We start from the raw sequence: 21,508 nt of genomic DNA, 5'->3' as shown, positions 1-21,508 counted from the left end.
CATTTTACAGATGAGGAAACAGAGCCTTAGAGATGTTAAGAAGCTTTACCTAAGATTTCACAGCCAGTATGCGGTAGAGTAGGAATTCCATTCCAGGCAGTCTGACCCCAAAGATGGTGTTCTGAACTGCTGAGCTATATACAATCATATTTCATGTCTAAGATCTTAACTATGTAAGAATTTTACTTATCCTGTGTAAGAGCTAAATACCACAAACTGATTCAACACTGGTTGTTAGCATGGTGAATTGATTTAAGATGAGTAATATGCTTTTTATGAATTCTTATTTAATATTTTATGCCTGACCTATACTCTAGAGGATGGACTCTCTCTTGCTTATCAGTTGCCTGGGATCCCTGAGATGGATCCTGGATACCTGATATAAATCAAGTTCTTGTTGGGATTTCTTCTTTAATCTAGGATGTTCACCCTGCGGTTATTTAATGTTCAAAGTACACCTTAGAAATGTCAGTGATTGATGTTTATGGATGTAAATGTATCCCTGGGAGAGATATATACTCCCTATTAAGGAAAATAAAATTGCACGATAAAATATTCCAACTAGAGTCTGAAGGTGAAAGAGGCTATCTCACAATGACAGCAGCATGGAGAAGAAGGTGTTGTCTGGATCCTTTCCTGTTAGTCAAGGACTAAATATAAACTGCTGATTAAATTTAGGGACTGAGATTAATCCAAAAATTAAATCTAGTTTGGCTAGAATAACACATTTTTAGCATTAAGATAAATTCTCACATTCTTGCACGAAAATTAGCAACAAATCACGGAAAGATTAAAAATGTAATGTAACTTAAGTCAAACAATAGCATGTAGCAATCTCCCTAGTTTGGAATTATTAAGCAAATGGGTAGCTGGGTTCTTCCATTTTCATGCAGAGATTCATGTGCAAAGTCACAGCCACTCTGTGAGGTAATACTTCTGCATGTGGGATATTCTAGGACTTGGAGTTTTATGCTCTCTCCACAAACTTTGAGGGGAAAGCTGATGACAGAGTCCTGTATTTTGCTTTTTCATGCTATCAAAATTATTTATTCTTTATATTTTTGTAAAATATACCACCTCCAAAAGAGGACAGAGTTGAAGATACCAAGGTAATTATGAAAAAGCTTCTATAATGACTGACTATATGGATCTTATTTTCCAGCTCTCAATTTTATTTGCACATCCTACACAACTGAATGTAAAAATATATAGCAAAATGTATAAAACTGGCAATTTCTACTGTAAAGAACAAGGAGAAGGTTTTTCATATCTGTACTATGTATGTCACTGTAGTTCAGTGTGTCAGAGAACCTCAAACAACATTACTTATATAATCTCTATTTTTCAGAATAATGATATCCAGAGTTTAGGTCTTGATTGTAAAAGTGCCTTCAAAGGCTACATCTTTGCTATCAAGAAGACTGACCAAATCAGAATTTTCCACAGTGAAATTCCCCTCTGTTTTGCTGCCTGCATTACAGGTATTCCTTGGGGAATACTGGAGGATTTGTCTCTGGATACAAAAGCCCAGAAAGAGCAGAGTGAAAGGAGTTGTCTCTGAGTTGATCACTCTCAACAACCATCTGACTTGCTGTGTACATAATGCTGATCTGCTCCTGGCTAAGTTCTTTGACTTTTGTTTGGTATGAATGTAGCCAGCAATCACTTATGAGTCTCAAACCAAACCCAGGAAACCTTCAAACCCCAGGATCATGGGTTGGAGATTCTTCTCCCAGGTTTGGACCACTACCCAAATTTCTATTGAAATCTGTTGTTCTTAAACCTTCAAAGTCTGAGCCTGCCCTGCTGTATCTGCAGAACTAATCAGACCTCTTTCCACAGGGTCCTCAAAGCCAGAGAGGTTCTGGAGCTAGTCTTCCAAAGGAAGCTATGAATAAGAATGCTGGCATCTCTTTAAAAATGACCCAGGCCAGGCTGATATGGCTCCAATTTCCAGAGATCAGTCTATTGAATGTTATACAGACACTAGAGGAGCAAAAGATTCTATCAATCAGGAAGGGACAGGAGAAAGTTATAGCTCAGCCAGCCAGTGTAAGCATAAGCAAACCCTTCCTCCCTAGGTGAAAATTCCCTGAATAATTTCTTCTTAGAGATTGCTGTGGCAGAGAACTCTAAGTAATGTTTTGCCCTGATGTGTGTTCCTTCTCTGATTGAGTGGGAAGTATGAAAGTGCTTTATTGCTTTAGTCCTATGGACATTTTCCCACTGTACGATCACTATGTGACGCATGCTACCACCAAATTTTGACATTTGTGATTTTCATCGCTTGTTCATTCCTTAACCCAGACTCAAATTGTCACAATGGGCTTAGAATAAGTAAGGCATTTGCCATCAAGAAACAAATCTAGTGTCAAAGTGTCTTTTCCAAACAGCTACCTAGGAGTGAACAGATCCCCAGATACATAAACACAATGGCCATCCCATGGTTGCACAACCTCTTCATTATGACTGATGGCACTAATGGTTATGCAGAGACGGTGTTCAGTCTAAATCCAAGATAAAGCAATAGCTATCAAGCCTGTGCCGAGATGTTCTTTAAGTGGTACCTCTTTATATTTAAGGTAGTGGCTTGTGTAGTAGAAAGAGCACTTATCATCAGAGGCCCACTCTGCCTCTGGTTAGCAGTGTGAATTCAGGCAAACCACTTAACTTCTTAGCGCTTCAATTTCCCATCAAGGGAATACTTATTATTATGTTTACCTTGTTGGATTATTATGAGAACAAGTAAGACTCTAAAGTGGCCTACCAGCACTGTATTACATTATAGATTGCCTTGGTGTCCAACTATGCTTAGAAATCATGGTCTAATAGGTATTAATGGAAGAGCATGTTTGGAGGTTCCTAGAAAACCTTCTTTCACCTCAACCCAGTCCCAGGCCACATTTTTTCTAAAACCCACTTAATGTAGTGACTTAATTTTAAACCCTTTTCAAAGTTACACACAAGCTTGTGAACTGCTTAATCAGATTGGAATTTAACATGTAAAATAGTGAAGTAAAATAAACAGTAACTCCACATAACCAACTAGACTAAACAGTGAAACAGTCTTATGAGGTGGGAAGGAAGCAGCATCCTTCCATCCCAGGTGTCTGGGACAGATACTGACCTGGAGAAGCCTACTGTGAGTGATCAGGCCTCCAGGATAATTCTTCTCTCCAACCTTCCTAGAAAAAGGAAAAGATTCCTGATTTCCCTACCGGTGGTAACATTAGTGGCCCTAGACCTGAAGGACAGCAAGCTTCTGTGAAGAGAGACATCATGGGCTCTTCTCATCTTCCAAGAGCCTATGTCCTTGCTGAAAGAGACACTGCTTCAAATGCATAAGCCTCTCAAGGACAGAAGGAGTATTGTCACTGCTTTTAAATCAGGAGCTTGGGTTTTCAAGAGCACTGTTTGCTCTGGTAATAAGAACAGGATTTTGTCCTTCCATCATCAGCAACCATGCAACTAAATATTTAGATTCCAGGTCACAGGGACCCAGTGTTACATTGGAAGGGGGCCTAGGCAGTTAACCTGATACCAAGAAGCAGCTGGCTGTGCCCCAGATCTGGCTCAGTCTGATGTAAGATCTCTGAGGTCACCTGAATCTCCCAGCTAGCAAGGTAAGCTTAGTATGAAGGCTGTTACCCAACAGAGCATTTTAATTGTTTTGTCTATAATAATCCAATACAGACTTTGGAGGTTAAATTATGAAACCTCCCCAGGTAAATTGCAGTGGCTTAAAACGTCAGAATATCCATCCTTACGTAAGGACAGCAAAGATCTAGGTCTGTGCTGTTCAATACAGTGGCCACTAGACGCATGTGGCTTTTGAATTAAGATGAATTAAAATCACATTTAACTTTCACTTCCTACTTCACACTAGTCACATTTTATATGCTCAGTAGCCACATGCGGTTATTGGCTCCTGGAATGGACTGTGCAGAAACTTCATAATTGCCGAAACTTCTGTCAGACTACACTACTCTAGATTAGGGTCAAATCCAAAAAACAAAATGCAACGAAACCCCACAGGCTAGGAAGGGGTTTTGTTTCCCAGAAATTGACCCTACATAATTTATAATACAATGCTGTGTAAACTGCAGGTCCTTATAATTGTTAGCTCTCCCATGATTCAGTGGTGCATGAAGGCTGGGTCAACTTGCATTTTGTGCTTTTGTAGGACCTGCATGACTCCTTTCATTACTTATTTATTCACCTTATCCTGTCTGTGAAACCGTCAGCTTCTCCTCTTTCAAATGGCTCTTGGGGAGTCGTTCTCCCATTAATCTGTCATTGTCAACACTCTGACGCCCTTAATAGTGTCACAAAAGCAGCCGCAGCTTAGGACATGGCATCTGTGTTCTGTGAGTCACATTTCTAGTTTTTTCTTAACTTCTGCGTGCCCACTGTTGGACTCCTTGGGGGTTGGGCCTCACTTCTTTTCTTGCCCCAGGCCTCCTGTGTGTTGAGGAGGCAGTTTAATGTGGGCACACGCACACACACACACACACACATATACTGGTTCTAGTTACCAAAGAGCCCCACCCTACAAGGCTGTGAGTCATCTCTAACACCTGGTGTGGTGTTTGTCACAGCCGCCCTCTTGACTCTAGCTCACACTCTGTGCCCTCGAGGTGCACCTGAGTAATAATGCAGTCTGCACATGGCCTCTCCAGCCTGAGATGTACGTCATGGACAGGGAATGTGTGGGCCATGGATTGACGAGTGTGGATCTGTGGGAATTTTCATTTGAGTGTGTTTCCCATTTTAGCTGCTAAGCTACTTGCTGTGGTGTGTCCTATAAGCCCCTCAGACTAAAGATGCGAATGCATATCTTCTCACCTCAGTTGGTTCCTCTGAATTTATTTCTGCCCAAGTTGGAATTCTGGAAATTATCTTAGACTCTTGTTCCTCCTTATACTCCATAGCAATCAATCACCAAAGCCTGGCTCTCTTATCTCTTTCCTCTTGACTCTCTCCAACCATCACCTCCCTTTGTAGACCCCTGTTTTTTGTTGCCTAGATTATGCCTGGTCGTTTTACCTTCATCTCAACCATTTCAGCCAGTCTCCCAGACTGCCTAAAAGTGATCCTTGCAGAAACAAATTGAATTATGTCACTCCTCTATTAAAAATTCTTCAGTTCTCCATTGTCTCTGAGATCAAGTTCAAATATCTTAGCAGGGTACTGAAGGCCTTACCTGTGCATCCTGAACTCTGAGGTCACCTCTTCTGGGGACAGTTTCCAGGGCTCTCCTACGAGTCAGGTGACTTTGCTTTTGCCCCTTTTTTTATACTCGTAGCACTCTAGGCCTAAGTCCACCAAGGGGTAGATTCTTCTGACTGCCTCCTTCCTTAGGCTGGGAGCTACTCAAAATCAGGCTCTGTTTATTATTGTATCTCCAGCAATGCCTCACACATAATAGAAACTCAATGAATGTTTGATCACTGACAATTGCAAGGCTGTCTGAAGGACACACACATGTTGAAACTCACAGCTACAGCCATACAGCCAGAATAGGGAACCTTAACCTCCATGAAAAGAGTAGAAAAGGAATAAAGCTACTTACAGTGGTGAATGCTGCTTGACCTGGCTTGAAATGTTTGAGAGGAGAATGGTTTGGTGCAGCTGCCACACTGCAAAGGCCAGTTTGGGTCTGAAGGTGGATTGGTTGATAAGAGTCAACCCTTCGGAAACCCTTGAACTGGTGGTGACCAGGGGAACCAGCGGAGGAGAGTGTTTTTTCCCCTGGCATATCTCTCTGTGGGAAGACAAATGACTTCTTTAAAGTACAGTGTAATTTCCTTTTGCCACAGGTAAGCAAAAACACAGGATGCAATAATGACTGGGTTGTATCTTTCAGTGGACAGAGGAAGATCAGAACGGCCCTGAGTTGACCTAGAATTATATTTCACAAGGGAGGTCATCTTGTTGTCGTTAAACATTCTGCCAAATAACTCACTGGACCGAATTGGATATTTCCTTTATAATTAGATTACAGATTAATTGGAATACCTGGTGGCCCCGCTGGGGCTAAACCAGGGTGCTGGAGGTCTTCAACAGCATTAATGGAACAAATAAATAATAATAATCTTGGGCAAAGCCAGCAGTGCTTCATTTCTCCTTTACCTCAGTACTGTGTCTGAGTTCCACTAAGTTATTTTAAAATGGAGCATGACAATAAAATGGAGCAACTTTCAATTTAAATTGCAGCTGTTTCCAGAATGCTGCCTTGCCTTTTCGACACATAAGCAAGACTACCTCAACTCAGTCCTCCCACCAGGGTGATTCTGCCATGTGACCAGATGATACAAATACCAATTGCTATCCCAGCTCAGTGTTATCATTGGTGCTCAAATTGGTGGCCTCTGACCACCCCAAAAATCCCTGTGTTAATTAATTATACTTAGCAGCTTAGAAATTGCAAAAGAGAAGATTATGATAAAGTGGCTTTTATCCTCATATGTAGTACTAAATATTTTAGTTTACTATGTTTTATTAAAATTCCCTACTTTAAAAAATGGTTCTGAGTGGGCAACGGTGGCTCAGTGGCAGAGTTCTCACCTGCCGTGCCGGAGACCTGGGTTCAATTCCCAGAGCCTCCCCATGCAAAAAAAAAAAATAAGGTTCTAATTTACTTTTAAAACCAAAAGACTAATTAGAAACTAGTTGAAATTCAGGTATCAAAATTTTTAATTTTATTCATTCACAAGATAATACTATTCAAATGTGTATCTGCATTTTAAAATACATTTTACAACATACAGCATTTTGTCCTAAAACTTTCTTTTGCTTTTATGTTGCTTTATTGATTGAGAAATTAGAAATCACTTTTATACAAGATGCTCTTTAGATGCTATGGGTTACAGTAATGAATAAGCCTTGTCCCTGCCCTTGAGTAGCTTAAAGTATTAGTGAACTAAGATATGCAAGAATATCTGCATTCAAGACAGTATCTGATGAGTGTAATAGAAAGGCAAGGGAACACCTTCATTGAGGATGTAGATTTTAAGTTATGTATCAAGGGATGGGCAGGATTTAGGGAGCTGGCAGTGAAAGTGAGGACATTATAGTGGAAGGAATAGCCTAAGTCAAGGAGAAATGGGTGCATTTGGAAAATGGTGTGTGGTCCAGTCTCCCTGTAGCACATGAGATGTCCACCCTTGTTGTAAGTGAAGCCTGGCTCTTCCCTGGTGATACTCCTGTCCTGTATACCCTTTCCAGGGGTGGCTATTCATATGACTTCCACACATCAGCTTCAGGAACAAGAAGGTGCCCTTCTTGCTCCTTGAGGCTGGTCCCAGACCGTTACTTCCCAGGTTCTTTTGGAAACACTAGTCCACTGAGGCTTGGCTGTTCTCTTCCACCATCCTCTTCCCCATCTCATCCCTCCCCTCTACAAGGGCTACTCTTGCTTCTTCAATAAAGACCTTGGCAGGTGGCTCAGACTCTCTGTCTACCCCATTTCATGATCTTTTGCCACAATTCTAGATGACTTCAGCATCTATATGGACAATGCATTCACCTTCTAGCTTCTCACCTCCTAGCTCATCCCCAGTGTGTTCTTCCAGTTCACTCTGTCACCTTGTATTTAGTTTTCTAGGCCTGCTATAGCAAAGTAGCAAAAACCCTGCGTGGCTTAAAACAGAAATTTATTCTCTCACAGTTCTGGAGACTAGAAGTCCAAATCAAAATGTCAGCAATGCCATACTCTCTCTGAAGGCTCTAGGGAAGAATCCTTTGCCTCTCCCTAGCTTCTGGTGGTGCCAGCAACCCATAGTGTTCCTTAGCTTGTGTCTGCATCACTCCAATCTCTGCCTCTGTCATCACATGGTCTTCTTCCCTTCATGTATGTTTTGTCCTCCCTCTTCTTTAAAAGATACCGGTTGTTGGAATTTAGGATACTTTCATCCAGTATGACCTCATCTTGCTTATATCTGCAAAGACCTTTATAACAAAAAACTTCACATTCAGAAGTACTGGGGGTTGGCAGAGAGCACATAATTCAACCCCCTACACATCCCTCCCATAGCACCTCTTGAACCTTATTACCACCCAAAAGAACTCCATCTCTAAAATCACTATATTAGCCAGTCTCCAGTCTTTCTGGCTTCCCTTAACCACCTCTGGTCCATTGATACCTTTCCCTTTGCCCTATCATCTCCCCCTCCTGTACTGACTTTTCCTTCTTAAACAGCCGAGATTTAGTACTTGATCCTTTTAGTAATTTCCTTGCCCCTCTGCCTTTTTCTCTCACCCTTCTGGCTAAACCCCACCCATCCACAATCTCTGGGCCTTTATCCAGGTCACTGGCTACTAGTGGAGAAAATCTACTGCTTTGAAAAATGGTACTGAAAGTTCACAGCAACCAACCTCTACTAGGCCCTCAGTGCTACCACTTCTCTCTCCCGCTTCACACATTCTTTGCTTTCCCCAATATTCAATCCCTCCTCTCTCTTTACGTCATACCATTGTAGTCCTCACTTGGGAACTTCCTCAGCTTACTGCTGCCTGACTCACCCACCCTTTTCCTTCCTTGCATCTCTTTCCTCATTCCCACCCCCTGGCAAACTCTCTACCTGCGCTTGGACCCCACCTCCTTGCTCTTCTCAAGACCCTTACCCCATCCATCCCTGGTTGTTTCTCCTATCTCTCTGCACCAGCACCTCCCCGTCAGCATTTAATCATGATCTAAGGTTTCCCATCCAACCCCACACCCCCAAAAAAGAACAGAACGTCCTTTCTTGATCCCACAGCCCCCTCCATTTCTTCTTCACAGTCAAAAGTTCTCAAAAGAATAATTTACACTGACTGTCTCCCTTTCCCCACCTCCTACTCACTCCTCAGCCCACTCCAATCTGGCTTCCACGCTCCTCATTCCACAAAAATGGCTCTTCGTCAAATGACTGCCACATCTTTGAATGCACTGGGTCTTTCTCAGTCCTCATTGTACATGACAGAGTTTGCCTTGCTTGGCTGCTCGTTCCTCCAGGAAATGCTTCCTCCCCAAGCTTCTGTAACGCCAAATTCTTCTCCTGGTTTCCTCCCTTGTCTCTGGTTGCTGCTTCTTACTCTCCCCTCTACACTTCTCATCCTCCTCTATCCGGGCACTGAAACCTGGAATTCCTCAATACTTGAGTCTCTTTTCACTCTATACCAGGGGTTTTAATACCTATTTTTGTGCCAGAGACCTCTTTGGGAGTATGGTGAACCTTCTGGGTCACCTTTTCTGAGTAATATTTTTAACTGCATGAAATAAAATACACAAGATTTCAAAGGAAACCTGTGTAAAATACAGCCACCAAAATATTTTTAGAAATTTGTGATTTGGTAATATGTGTGCTTCTTTATTAACACATTAAATAACAGGTGGTGGGTGTAAAGGATATTTTGAGACATCTTCAACAAATTTAATGAGATGTGAAAATATCTGTGATTTCTATTGGTGACAAAAATCACAGGTATTGCTATTACTACTGTGGTTTTGTTGCCTACATTCATAAATGAAAGATATGCTTAGATTTTAGTTAGAGGTTAGTGAAAATTAAGATGCAAAGGTATAATATAATAAATAATATAATATAATAAAGATGTAAAAATCCTATAATTTTTCACTGCCTTGAGCAAATGCTTTCATAATCTAATGAGACTAAATGTATTCCAAAGACAATAAACAATGATTCTCTCTCTGGCACTAGCTTGACTCTACTCTTTGCCTCTTCTCCTTTATTTACAGCAAGTTGTTCCCTGAAGTACACTGTGCCTAGCTCAGCCTTCCATCTTATGGCACATGGCAAAAATTGGTTCTATATACATAGAATTCAGAAGCACACATTGGGGAGGGGAGGCATTGGCTTACAAACTGAGAACCAATTTCCTGGGTCTTGGAACTAAGCCATCAGCCAAGAGGTGGAAATACTATCTGTCCCTCATGACTTTTGTCTCCTTGCTCTCCTGAATATCCCTGTTCATTGTCATCTTGCCACTTCAAATTCAGCATTGTTTGGGCCCATTTAAAAAATCTAATCATCCCCACATTGCTGAGGAAATGCATCCCACTTCCCAACCCTGGGTGTTCATCTTCCAGGAGTTCTAACTTGAACCATTATAGTGCTACTAAGTTCTTACTTCGATGCCCTGTGCCATTTACATTCTCTAATGTAAGTCCCTTTTTATCCCAGTGTTAGTCTTTCTCTGAACTTTTGAGAGAGACTAGCCCTGGGCAAAGTCATGTCTTCACTTTATTGTTTGATGCCACAAGAACAAGTTGGAAATCTTTGAAAAATATTAAATACAAAAATAAAAATATTCCAGAAAATATTGATGGTAGCTTTTAGTTAACATGGCTTTATTAGTGCTTTTTTGGCAAACTCCCAACAGAGTGCTTAAAATCTACTCATATATCACATAGATTTTTTTTAATGTTTTAGTCTTTGATTTTGAAAATAGAGTTGGTTTTCTTCCCTCAAAAGAATAGCAATGTGCTTATTGCTTCCACCTCCATGTGACATTTCAACTTATAAATATATGGGGAAGGGAATGAAAATTGTAATTATTATTCAAATTTACAAGAGGAAAAGACACAGCTTAAAAATAACTTTACATCAAAATAATTTAATTGTTTTGTTTGATAGTCTCTTAATGTTGTTAAACATTTTCCATTAGAGCTTTATTGTACAAGAAATTGCACCATATTTTCTTAAGACTAGGTAAATTTCAAGTGGCTATTTGGAAATTATATAGCCTTAAGAGGAAATTAATAGTCTGGTGTAGGAACTGACCCACCTCTTCACTCATATCTCATTGGAATAGATGGAATCCAACAAAATTTCCAGTTGGGGTTTTTGGTTTTGGCTTCAAACATGGGTAAAGATCAGTAGTTAGGTAGTTACTTTTTTAAAATACCTAGTTATGAATTAAAGACTAATTATGAAATCTTACAGGGCACTTACTTTATGCCTGGTACTGTGCTAAGTGGTAAACACATTTTAATTCATTTAAAACTCACAAAACCACCAAAAGGTAAACACTGTTGTGCATGGATGAGAAAATCTGAAATGCAGATTAACTAACGAACCTCATGTCACACAATTGCTACACAGCAGAACCAGGATTCAATCTCAGGGAATTGGGCTCCAGAATGTTAAATAGCACACTTTAGTACCAAAATAAGTTACTATAACTTCTTTCACCTAAGGGGGAGAATGGTATGGTTGGTTTTCATGAGAGAAGATAGATGAGAATGTCTGAGAACATGAATAAAGGCAGAAAATATTGAAAAACTTTGTCTAAGAATTCTCAATGAGGAAAGCAAGAAAAAAGTCAGTAGCACATTCATAAATATTATGGTTCTTGCCATTGTGACTTCAGTTTCCAACTAACAAAAAATCTACTTCTAACTGCTCTTTCTAGAATGAGGAATGATGGCTCTACCCAGGAACTAAAGTAGAATGTACTTGGAATGTTAGGTACTCAGTCCCATACCTAGCAGGCATGGTTTAATTGTCCAGCTTTTCTTCCACTTAGATGCTCTGAAGGCTTGAAGTATAATTGAATGGGTGAAGGAAGGATAAATATGGTAACTATCCAATAAGGAGTCATCTCTCCAGCCCTTCCTAATTCACCACTCCTGGGGTTATCAAAGAATTCCCGCGCTGGCTGCAGGGACCTGGGAAGGACCCAGTAATATTAGCATACCACTCTGGCTGCCTCAGCCAGCAGAAGAGCAGGGCCCTGTGGGGCAGGCTTCTCTACCCACAAACAGGAGGTGTTTGTGTTGGGCAGTTTTGGAAGAAATTCTGTCTCGTGCTCACTGATGTTCTTCTCCTTCCCTATGACTTCAAGGATCTAGTTGCAATGACAGTCTTAGGCAGACAATTAAAATTTGCCCACATTTCTTTTTCTGAGAATGAGGGGGTCTGTTTCATTGTTCAGAGATGGCCTAATGTTTCAGAATAATTTGTAAGGATTTCTATTAAATTCCAAAACTGAAAGGGAAAAGAGAGGATAATTCTGTCCTTGTCCTGGCCCTTTATCTTAGGGTGGTCTTCTTCTGAGAATATATGGAGAAAAAATAATTGTTCGAAGGCTGTATCCAGACTCTAAATTATAAAACATTTGTAGTCTTGGAGAATAACGATCTGCTCACCTGTAGATTTATACAGACTTTTCATAGAAGACTGACAAGAATGGAACGTTTTTAGAGTTAAGTTTGTGTTACATTGCACCCAATCATTCAGAGCTATTCAGAGTATTTTCCTGAGTCAGGAGCCTGTGAAATGAAAATGCCACAACTGTCAACAAGAACGATGAGCAAGATCAATACAAATTGCAGCAGTTGGGGAGGTCTAGGAACATTAATTTAGCATTCCATGTCTGCAAAAGACTACATTTTCAGAGGACTTTCAAATACTGGACTAATGTGCCACATAGGAGAACTTAGTGACCTTTCCCCCAGAAAAAAGAAATTAAAATCTCTTGGTTTTGATTGCTACAGAAATGTGTAACTATAGCGTAGAAAATCACACTAACATTAGGACCTAAACCTAAAACTATAAGCTAGGCTAAAATTGCCTGATAGCACCAGGTTTCCAATAGTCATTTATAATGCCCTCATCATTTCTCTGGTAGGTATAAGTGTGGCAAAGTGTGAAAGTGTTGAATGCCTGCATAATTTTTATTGGGTCTGAAAGACTGTGTTAGGATATTCTCACACTACAGGAATAATTTGTTCACCAGTAGATTTATACTGACTTCTTTATAGAAGACTGACAAGTACAGGCCTTTTTTAAAGGTTAGTCTGTCATATGTTCCACCCAGTAACCCAGAGTGTTGAAACAGATCTGATTTATCCAGTCCCCACCACACTATCTCAATGTCCTTTTTATTGTCAAGAATATGAACAACATAAGGGATATTTTACCCCATCTACTCCCAAAGCAGTTCAAATAATAAAATAGCAAAACTTTTAAAGGCACTAATTATTTCTCCCAATTGCGTAAGTAGCTTTTAATATGAGCTGTTTATTGGCCATAAAATGACTTTAAGGTCAGAAATGCATTCTTGTCATATTGTTCTGCAAAATAAACTCACTCTCTTGGCTGTTATTTCCAAGTTGATACATCCTGTCAATCAAAATTTTACTGGCAATCTCTCTCTAAAGCCAACTTGGCAGGTGAACTCACTGCACTCCCTCCTACATGGGACATGACTTCCAAGGGTGTAAATCTCCCTGACAACGTGGTACAGAACTGCGGGGATGAGCTGAGACCTGGCATCATGGTATTGAGGTATTGAGAAAGCCTTCTTGACCAAAAGTAGGAAGAGAGAAATGAGACAAAATAAAGTTTCAGTGGCTGAGAGATTTCACACAGAGTCAAGAGGTTATCCTGAATGTTATTCTTATGCACTAAATAGATACCCCTTTTAGTTTATGGTGTATTGGAGTGGCTAGAGGGAAGTACCTGAAACTGTTGAGCTGTGTCGCAATAGCCTTGATTCTTAAAGATGATTGTATAACAATATAGCTTTTAAAATGTGACTGTGATTGTGAAAGCCTTGTGTCTGATACTCCTTTTATGCAGGATATGGACAGATGAGTAAAAAATATGGATAAAAATAAATAAATTATAGAGGGGATAAGGGGTAAAATAGATTGAAATACTAGTGGTCACTGGGAGGGAGAGGTGAGGAGTATGGTATATATGACTTTTTTCTTTTTATTTCTTTTTCTGGAGTGATGCAAATGTTCTAAAAATGATCATGGTGATGAATACACAACTATGTGATGATATTGTGAACCACTGATTGTATACCATGTATGAACTGTATATGTGTGAAGATTTGTCAATAAAAATATTGAAAAATTTTTTTTCACTGCAAAAGGTCCTATAGAACATGGTTGGATGCTCCAGTATTCTTGTTGGAGGGAATCACCGTATTTGCTTTATTTTCTTTTTTTCTCTGTCTAGCAAAGTTAACATCTTGGTTACTGATACTCAGACACTTTTCATTTTCCTTAGAGTTCTGTTGAGGAAGATCCTCTAGCCGAACCAAGGTTATCTGCCAAGACTTCTGTGGCTAAATGTGATTCCAAACTTCCAGCAATTGATCAAACATCAGTCAAACAGAAACATAAAAGTACCATGACTCCAAGGAAACCAGAGAAACTGGGCCCCAGCAAACCCTCTCCAGGTGAGTGGCTGGCTTATTGAAATTTATAAAAAAAAAAAATCCAAAATCCCAGAATTGATGGCAGCAATCAAATTAGTGGGATTGGTTAGATCTAGCTTTTTTTCCAAGTGACTAATTCAGTTTTTGGAAAGTTGATGATTATAGACAAATGGTCAAATTAGTTTCAGAGTAGAATACCAGGTCAAGAAGGCATGAATTGTTTACAGTAACTGACTCCACTACCCATGTTTTCTGCTCAATTATTTGATTTGTGTGGCATTTACCTAGAATTGCTTGCTGTCTTTTCATCTTCTTGACTCTTCTTGGGGGTTAAAGAAGTTTAGCCTCAGGTATCAAGTTTTATGACTGAAGCAACACCATGAAGAGAAACTTTCAAAAGCATCTGAATGGTGTAATTTATAGCCAAGAGAGAGAATAATCAAGTCCTTGGGTTCTGGATTTGTCTTCTATGGGGAAAAAGGAGCTTGATGAATCCCCCCTTTTGTTCAATTTGGTAAATAATTCACTCTTTAGCTGCCTTTGAAGCAGGAACCAGCCCTCTACTTGAGGCAGGAATGATTTAATAGCCTGAAAGGGAATAAATTCAACTGCAGGTTTAGAGTCCCTTGGGCTTGTCCTCATCAAAACCAACATCTGTAGGACAAACTTGATACCTCCCTTAACTGATGTTTAAGTTGGGGTAACTAGGCAGGAAGGTCTGCCTTCTGCTTCACAGTAGGATGGAAATGATCTGAAGAATTTGTAAATAGCAGCATAATTCATTTAAATCCAAATCACAACTACTTTCTAATCCCAAATAGTTCCTATCATGCAACTATGTGTTCAGCTAAATCTTAATGCATTTTTAGAAAATGGCAGCTTTCTCTTAGATTAGCTATCCATATTATAATGCTTTAATGAAATCAAAATCAAATTGACTTCTGAAATAATGTCCTTTCAGGCAAAGTCCTGACTCTTTTTCCTCATTTAATCAGGGAAAAGTACCATCATAGTTAACAATTTCTTGTTTTAAAGATTTTTATTAGAAATTTGGCTCTTTTAATTCAACTGCTATTTAAGGCTGAAGTAGAATAGATAAGGTCATTACCCAAATATTTCAAAACACAGATTGTAATTTATTAAATTAGAATGTTTTTAATGGCAAGAATTGAATTTAATTTAAATAATGCAACGCCAGTCATTCTATATCATTTTTAGCCTTCTTGCTAAAAGCAGTTGATGATTGCAGACTGTGCTTTGTCATCTGTAGAGAAAATTCACCAAAATGACTAGTGGAATCCCACTCAATGATTTCAGTTTGTCCTGTTAATACAGATGTTTTTCAGTCTGAGCAGACTCCATATGGAACTTACAACATTGACCAAAAAATGGGGAACTAATTCATTTTACATTCTATAAAGCATCAAATTTGGAGAATTATCAGACTGGAAAATACCAGGGTTTAGGCAAGGGAGCCAAGCTGGCAGAAAGATATCTGTTTCATCAAATGAGGGATAGTATTTGTAGCAAAAGCCTTTAAAAACCACCAGTTTTATCATGGTATTAGGGCCATAGACCATGTCTAGGACCCAGGCAGCCGTGAACCAGACTGAGGCCCAGCTTCCCAGCCAGTATAGCAGTCCTAGTGATTGATGTCAGTTGCCACAGAGGCTGAAACAGTTGTGCAGCTCTCAGAGTTGATCAGAAAGCCAAATCAACTCTGAATACTAAAAGCAAAGTATTGGGACATTAAGGTCCATTCATCATATGGGCATAGATTCACCTAAAGTTCCTTGATTCATGAGAAACAGAGTTTAAGCTGAGTCTGTTTGAGAAAAGTCAAGTGAGTGGTTGGGGCACTTCTGAAAATTCAGATAATCTGCTGTTATAGAACAAGAGGATTTGGAGGCTGAACTACCTGGACACATTGACCCATTTCACTAGTCGATTCTCAGCTTCCTGCTTTACTTTTCCTCTATAGAGAAATATTTTCCTAAAGCAGTTTAGGGGTGATCCAGAGCTACCAGTGAGTCATCAAAACTTCTTCCAATGTCAGACCTGAGATTCTCTGTGAAACTGATGCACTGAATACAGTAAAATTCCTTTGTAACATCTGCCTAAGAGGCTTGATTTCCATACCGTGCTATGCTAGACATTTGGGGAATAAAACTGTGAATCTGGTGAAGTGTAGCTTAATTTACATGCAAATCTTGTAATGCTATTCCGTGCCATAGAAAGTTTTTGTTGTATGTATTACCATGGCAAACCCTGAAATGGCTACTTATAATATAGGAAATGTCAGCGCCTTCTATGAGTAGATGTATAACCAAGAAGGTGTCAGATTCTCTTTATTCCTCACACTTTATTAGAAGGAATTCACACATTTTAAATTAAGTTCATATATTTTATGGAACTATTTCTAGATGAGTTGGCTTATGATGCACCTCATCTCTATCCATATAGTGGTGTGTGGAGTTTAAAGGTGAGAGCTTCAGAGTCAAAAGGCTTAAATTAACACCTGGACTCCCATTTCTTATTTGCTGTACTACTGGACAAATAATTGCTGCATGCATCAGTTTCCTCATCTGTAAAGTAGGTGTAAAACAGATCCTACCTGCTGGGGTTGCTATGAAGATTCAATGATATATTGTATGCTCAAGCTGTTATTACAGTGCCTGACACCATAAGCACTTGATAAATTATCACGTTATAATGTCTAGCACATGAGAACTGGTCATTTAGGAACAATAATGGATTAGAAAACTTTGTTTTTTCTTTGTCTTAATGTTGTTCATCATGCCACCCCCATCTTTCTTTTCGGATTTAACAAAAATCAAAGCTGTATTTTTAAAATCTGTAACATATATACAAGTATAGAAATTTTACTATACCATGAGTTCCCAAAGCAAAACACTAAATGTAAAAAAGATGAATAATCAGAAAGCATTCACCAAACCAGAGATCTGTTTTATCTCCAAAAAAGACATGGAGAATTCAGACTGAGTGAAGATCTAGCTAAGTCTGACATACTGTTGATTCAGAAATCCTATTTCATGTCAAGGTGAACAGTGTCATAGGGCGAGAAATGAGCCTAGCCAAGTTACATTGTCTTGCTTCAGAATCCTATATGAATCAGTGGGAAGCAGAGTCAGCGGGTCCAACAGATGCAGGGGTACAGGGAAGTGCCTCTAACTCCTGCCGGCTCCCTAAACCCCTCCCAGTCACCTCTCCTTTCTGGAACATATAGAGGCATCCAAAGGCCATTACTCCCACCATGGGGCTCTGGCACCTGGGCCCTAAAATGCTCATCTACCCCACTGCCAGGCACATGGGGAAGGAGTATGCCCTCTCTTGTCCTCTACTCTCACTTGGAGCTTAGGCATACTCTGCCTCGTTATATGCCAGGAAAACTGATCTGGATGGAGTCCTCTGAGCCTGCTTCCAAAAATCTTGCCCTTTAAAACAAAGCCAAGCATTCAGAAATTATCCTCACTCATTTTTTTATGTAACATTTATTTTTTTGTTTTGTTTTTTTAAAAATGCCACTTTATTAGATATATTCATATGTTATATAATCATCCAAAGTATACAATCAGTGGCTCACAGTGTCATCATATAGTTGTGTATTCATCACCACAATCTATTTTTAAACATTTTCATTTCTCCAAGAAAAAAAAAAACAGCCAAAACATCCCATACCCCTCGTCCCCCCCATTATTTATTTTTTGTCTTTATTTTCTTACTCATCTGCCCATATAACGGATAAAGGGAATATCAGTAACAAGGTTTTTACAGTCAAATAGTCACACTGTAAAAGCTATATAGTTATACAACCATCTTCAAGAATCAAGGCAACTAGAATACAATTCAGCAGCTTCAAGTATTTCCTTCTAATTATTCTAATACATTAGAAACTGAAAAGAAAAATCTTTATAATGCATAAGAATAGCCTCCAGAATGGCTTTGCAACTCCACTTCATAAGAATAGCCTCCAGAATGGCCTCTCAACTCTACTTAAAACCTCTTAGCCCCTGAAACTTTATTTTGTTTCATTCCTTTTCCCCATTTTGGTCAAGAAGGCTTTCTCAATCCCATGATGCCAGGGCCAGGCTCATCCGTGGAAGTCATGCCCACATTGCCAGTGAGATTTATACCCTTGGGAGTCATGTCCCACATAGGGGCGAGGGTGCTGAGATTAATTGCAGAGTTGGCTTAGAGAGAAAGGCCACATCTGAGCAATAAAAGAGGTTCTCTGGGGGTGACACTTAAGGATCAAGGACTTATCTTATTAAATTGGTAGTCCCTAATGCTAGAGAGAATATCAGGAATTTCCTAGCTGGGGAAGTTTAATATTTCCATATTTTTCCCCATCCCTCAAGGGGACTTTGCAAATGCTTTTTTATTTTCTGCCCAAATTACTCGGGAATGTATCAAGATGTATTAAAATCTCATTTCCTATTCAAGTTTCCATGTAATTATGTTATTTTAATAAACTGACCATACAGGTTAAATTAAGATAGTGTGCTAGAAAAAATTAAATTTTTTTTTACCAAAATGTATCTCTTCCTTTGGTCTTACATAGAAGTTGAAGTTTTAAAACAGTCAGTATCATCCTTTACCCTGTATTCTGACTTTACCTTCATCCCAACGAGATCAGCTTCATTCATATCACTAATTGAAGTCTAATCGCTTTTCAACTTCTTTTAACAGTTGTTATATATGGGGTAATGCTGACTTTCAGAGCTGTAGAACTCTAGCTGTGAGTCTCTGGTGTCATACAGATACCAGAGTTACAGGGAACAACTAGGTTATACACAAAGAGCTCAACATCTTAGAATTTAGAAATAACTGTTAAAACTCAGGAATATATGTAACTGTTGTAAGAGTTTACAGTCTGAACCTTCTGTACTCCTTCATCGTCAATTGCCCAATCTCTGCCCACGTTTTATCCCCCTGATAACCTATGCTTTTAGAGTTTGCACATTAAAGTTAGTCCATAATAGTGAGGACTTAAAATATATGTCTTTTTGTTTCTGGCTTACTTCACTCAACATAACGTCCTCAAGGTTCATTCACCTAGTTACATACTGCACAACTTCATTCCTTCTTGCAGCCTCTTCATATTCCCTTGTATGTGTAAATCACATTTTGCCCTTCCATTCATCAGTCGATGTACCCTTAGTTCACCTACATCCATTGCAAATCGTGAATACTGCTCCATAAGCACCAGTGTGCAAATGTCCATTTGTGTCCCTGCTTTCAGTTCTTCCAAGTATATACCTAACAATTGGGTTACAGAATCATATGGCAACCCTATACTTAGCCATACAGAACCTGTGGAACCACAATACTGCCTTTCAGAGGGCCTGCACCATTCTACTTCCTTACCAAGAGTGAATAGGTACATCTATCTCTCGACATTTTCTCCAGCAGTTGTATCTTTCTGCTTAAACAGTTTTATTCACCATTCAAGGTCCATCCTAAGTCAATAATCAGTGGCTCCTGGTATAATCACATAGTTATGCATTTACCACCACAATATATATGAGGACATTTCCATTTCTTCCACAAAGAAAGAAGAGGGGGGAAAAAGAAGAATAAAAAATAATAAAAAGGCGAAACAAAAACAACACTACCAAGAATCCCATACCCTTCCCCTGTAGCTCCTCTTGTTGACAATTAGCTTAGACATCTTGCCTTTGTTACAATTAATGGAAGCATACTACAGTGTTACTGTTAACTATAGACCCTAGTTTGAATTGATTTTTTTTCCTTATACCATCCCATTTTCAACATCTTGCAATGTCGACATCCATTTGTCCACTATAGGTTTCTCTAAGTTACATCATCTCCGTTTTTATCTTCTACCTTTCCTTCTAGTATCATACATGCCCCTAGCCTTCCTCTTTCAGCCATACTTACAATCAGCTTTTTTCATTATACTTACGGTATTGTACTACCATACAATAGTATTGTGCTGTCTATGTCTGGATCTTTACAAACAATCCTGTTGAACATCCTGTACTCCTTCAGCATCAAATACCCAATCTCTACCCTCTTTCTATCTCCTGATAACCTCTATTCTCAACTTGAACTCTCAAAGATTGCTCATTATTGTTTTTTTCTTTTTATCCTTATGATAATCTTCATTTCTACACTCTTCTCCAAACTTCTACACTCTTCTCTCCTGTAATTTCCTATCTGCCTATAGTGTTCCTTTTAGGATTCTTGTAGAGCAAGTCTCTTGTTCACAAACTCTCTCAGTATCTGTTTGTCTTTAAACTCTTCTTCATTTTTGAAGGGCAGTTTTGCCTCTTATAGAATTCTTGGTTGACAGTTTTTCTCTTTCAGTATCTTAAATATTTCATACCACTGTCTTCTTGCCTCCAGGGATTCTGCTGATAAATCCACACATAATCTTATCAAGCTTCCCTTGTATATGATGGATCACTTTTCTGTTGCTGCATTCAGAATTCTCTCTTTGTCTTTAACATTTGACAATATGATTAGTAAGTGCCTTGGAGTAGGTCTGTTTGGATCTGTTCTGTCTGTAATTACAGATTCTGTTTCTTGAATCTGTAATTTTATGTCTTTCATAAGAGTTGGGAAATTTTCACTGATTATTTCTTCCATTATTCCTTTTGCCCCTTTTCCCTTCTCTTCTCTTTCTGGGACACGCTTAACATATATATTTATTTGTATGCCTCATGTTGTCATTCAGTTCTTTGAGACCCTGCTTATATTTTTCTATTCTCTTTCCTATTTGTTCTTTTGTGTTTAGTATTTCAGATGACCTGTTCTCTGGTTCACTAATCCTTTCTTCTGCCTCTTCAAATGTGCTTTTGTATTTCTCCATTGTGCATTTCATCTCTTTTATTGTGCCTTTCATTGCCATAAGTTCTACCATTTGTTTATTCATGCTTTCAAGTTCTTCTTTATGTTCACCCAATGTCTTTTTCATATCCTTCATCTCTTTTGCCATATCTGCCCTTAACTCATTGATTTGATTTAGCAGGTTTATTTAAACATCTTTAATTGGTTATTTCAACTCCTGTATCTCATGTTAAGTATTAGTTTGTTCCTTTGACTGGGCCATATCTTCATGCTTCCTAGTATAACTCGTGATTTTATGTTGGTGCTAGGTATCTGATTTCCTTGATTGGTTTATTCTGGAGGTCATTTTCACTCTTTTACCTAGGTTTTTCTTTTTGGTTGGCTTTGTTGTCTATTCTTTAACATTCAATTCAACTTATTCTAAACCTCTAGCATAGCTTCTGTTTAACTGATCAGAATTTTTCAGCTCTTGTTTTTCTGGTTCTTGCCCTGCCTATAT

At 39.0% G+C, this 21,508-nt stretch overlaps 1 protein-coding gene and 1 long non-coding RNA gene across 25 annotated transcripts in view; one reads left to right on the top strand and one right to left on the bottom strand.

Moving 5' to 3' along the window:
* Positions 1-21,508, top strand: part of MARCHF10 (membrane associated ring-CH-type finger 10) — a 90,620-nt gene that overhangs the window by 15,147 nt on the left and 53,965 nt on the right. For all 23 annotated transcript variants that reach the window (XM_077163498.1, XM_077163502.1, XM_077163504.1 and 20 more), the window contains one exon: positions 14,025-14,196. In XM_077163498.1, the coding sequence (XP_077019613.1) occupies positions 14,025-14,196 (172 nt within the window). The remainder of the gene's footprint in view (positions 1-14,024; positions 14,197-21,508) is intronic.
* LOC143686975 (uncharacterized) overlaps positions 3,054-21,508 on the bottom strand; it is a 67,627-nt gene continuing 49,172 nt past the window's right edge. Inside the window, exons 6-7 of one of the 2 annotated variants that reach the window (XR_013177344.1) lie at positions 5,573-5,764; positions 3,054-3,185 (exon numbers count right to left, since the gene is read on the bottom strand). This is a non-coding gene — a long non-coding RNA (uncharacterized LOC143686975). Of the gene's footprint in view, positions 3,186-5,572; positions 5,765-12,202; positions 12,275-21,508 lie in introns of those variants that run through there. The other variant, XR_013177350.1, reaches the window with a different exon arrangement.

Source organism: Tamandua tetradactyla, chromosome 6, assembly GCF_023851605.1.
Source record: "Tamandua tetradactyla isolate mTamTet1 chromosome 6, mTamTet1.pri, whole genome shotgun sequence".
NCBI lineage: Eukaryota > Metazoa > Chordata > Mammalia > Pilosa > Myrmecophagidae > Tamandua > Tamandua tetradactyla.
The sequence above is the reverse complement of the archived record's forward strand: the minus strand, read 5'-3'. Positions and strand labels throughout refer to the sequence as shown.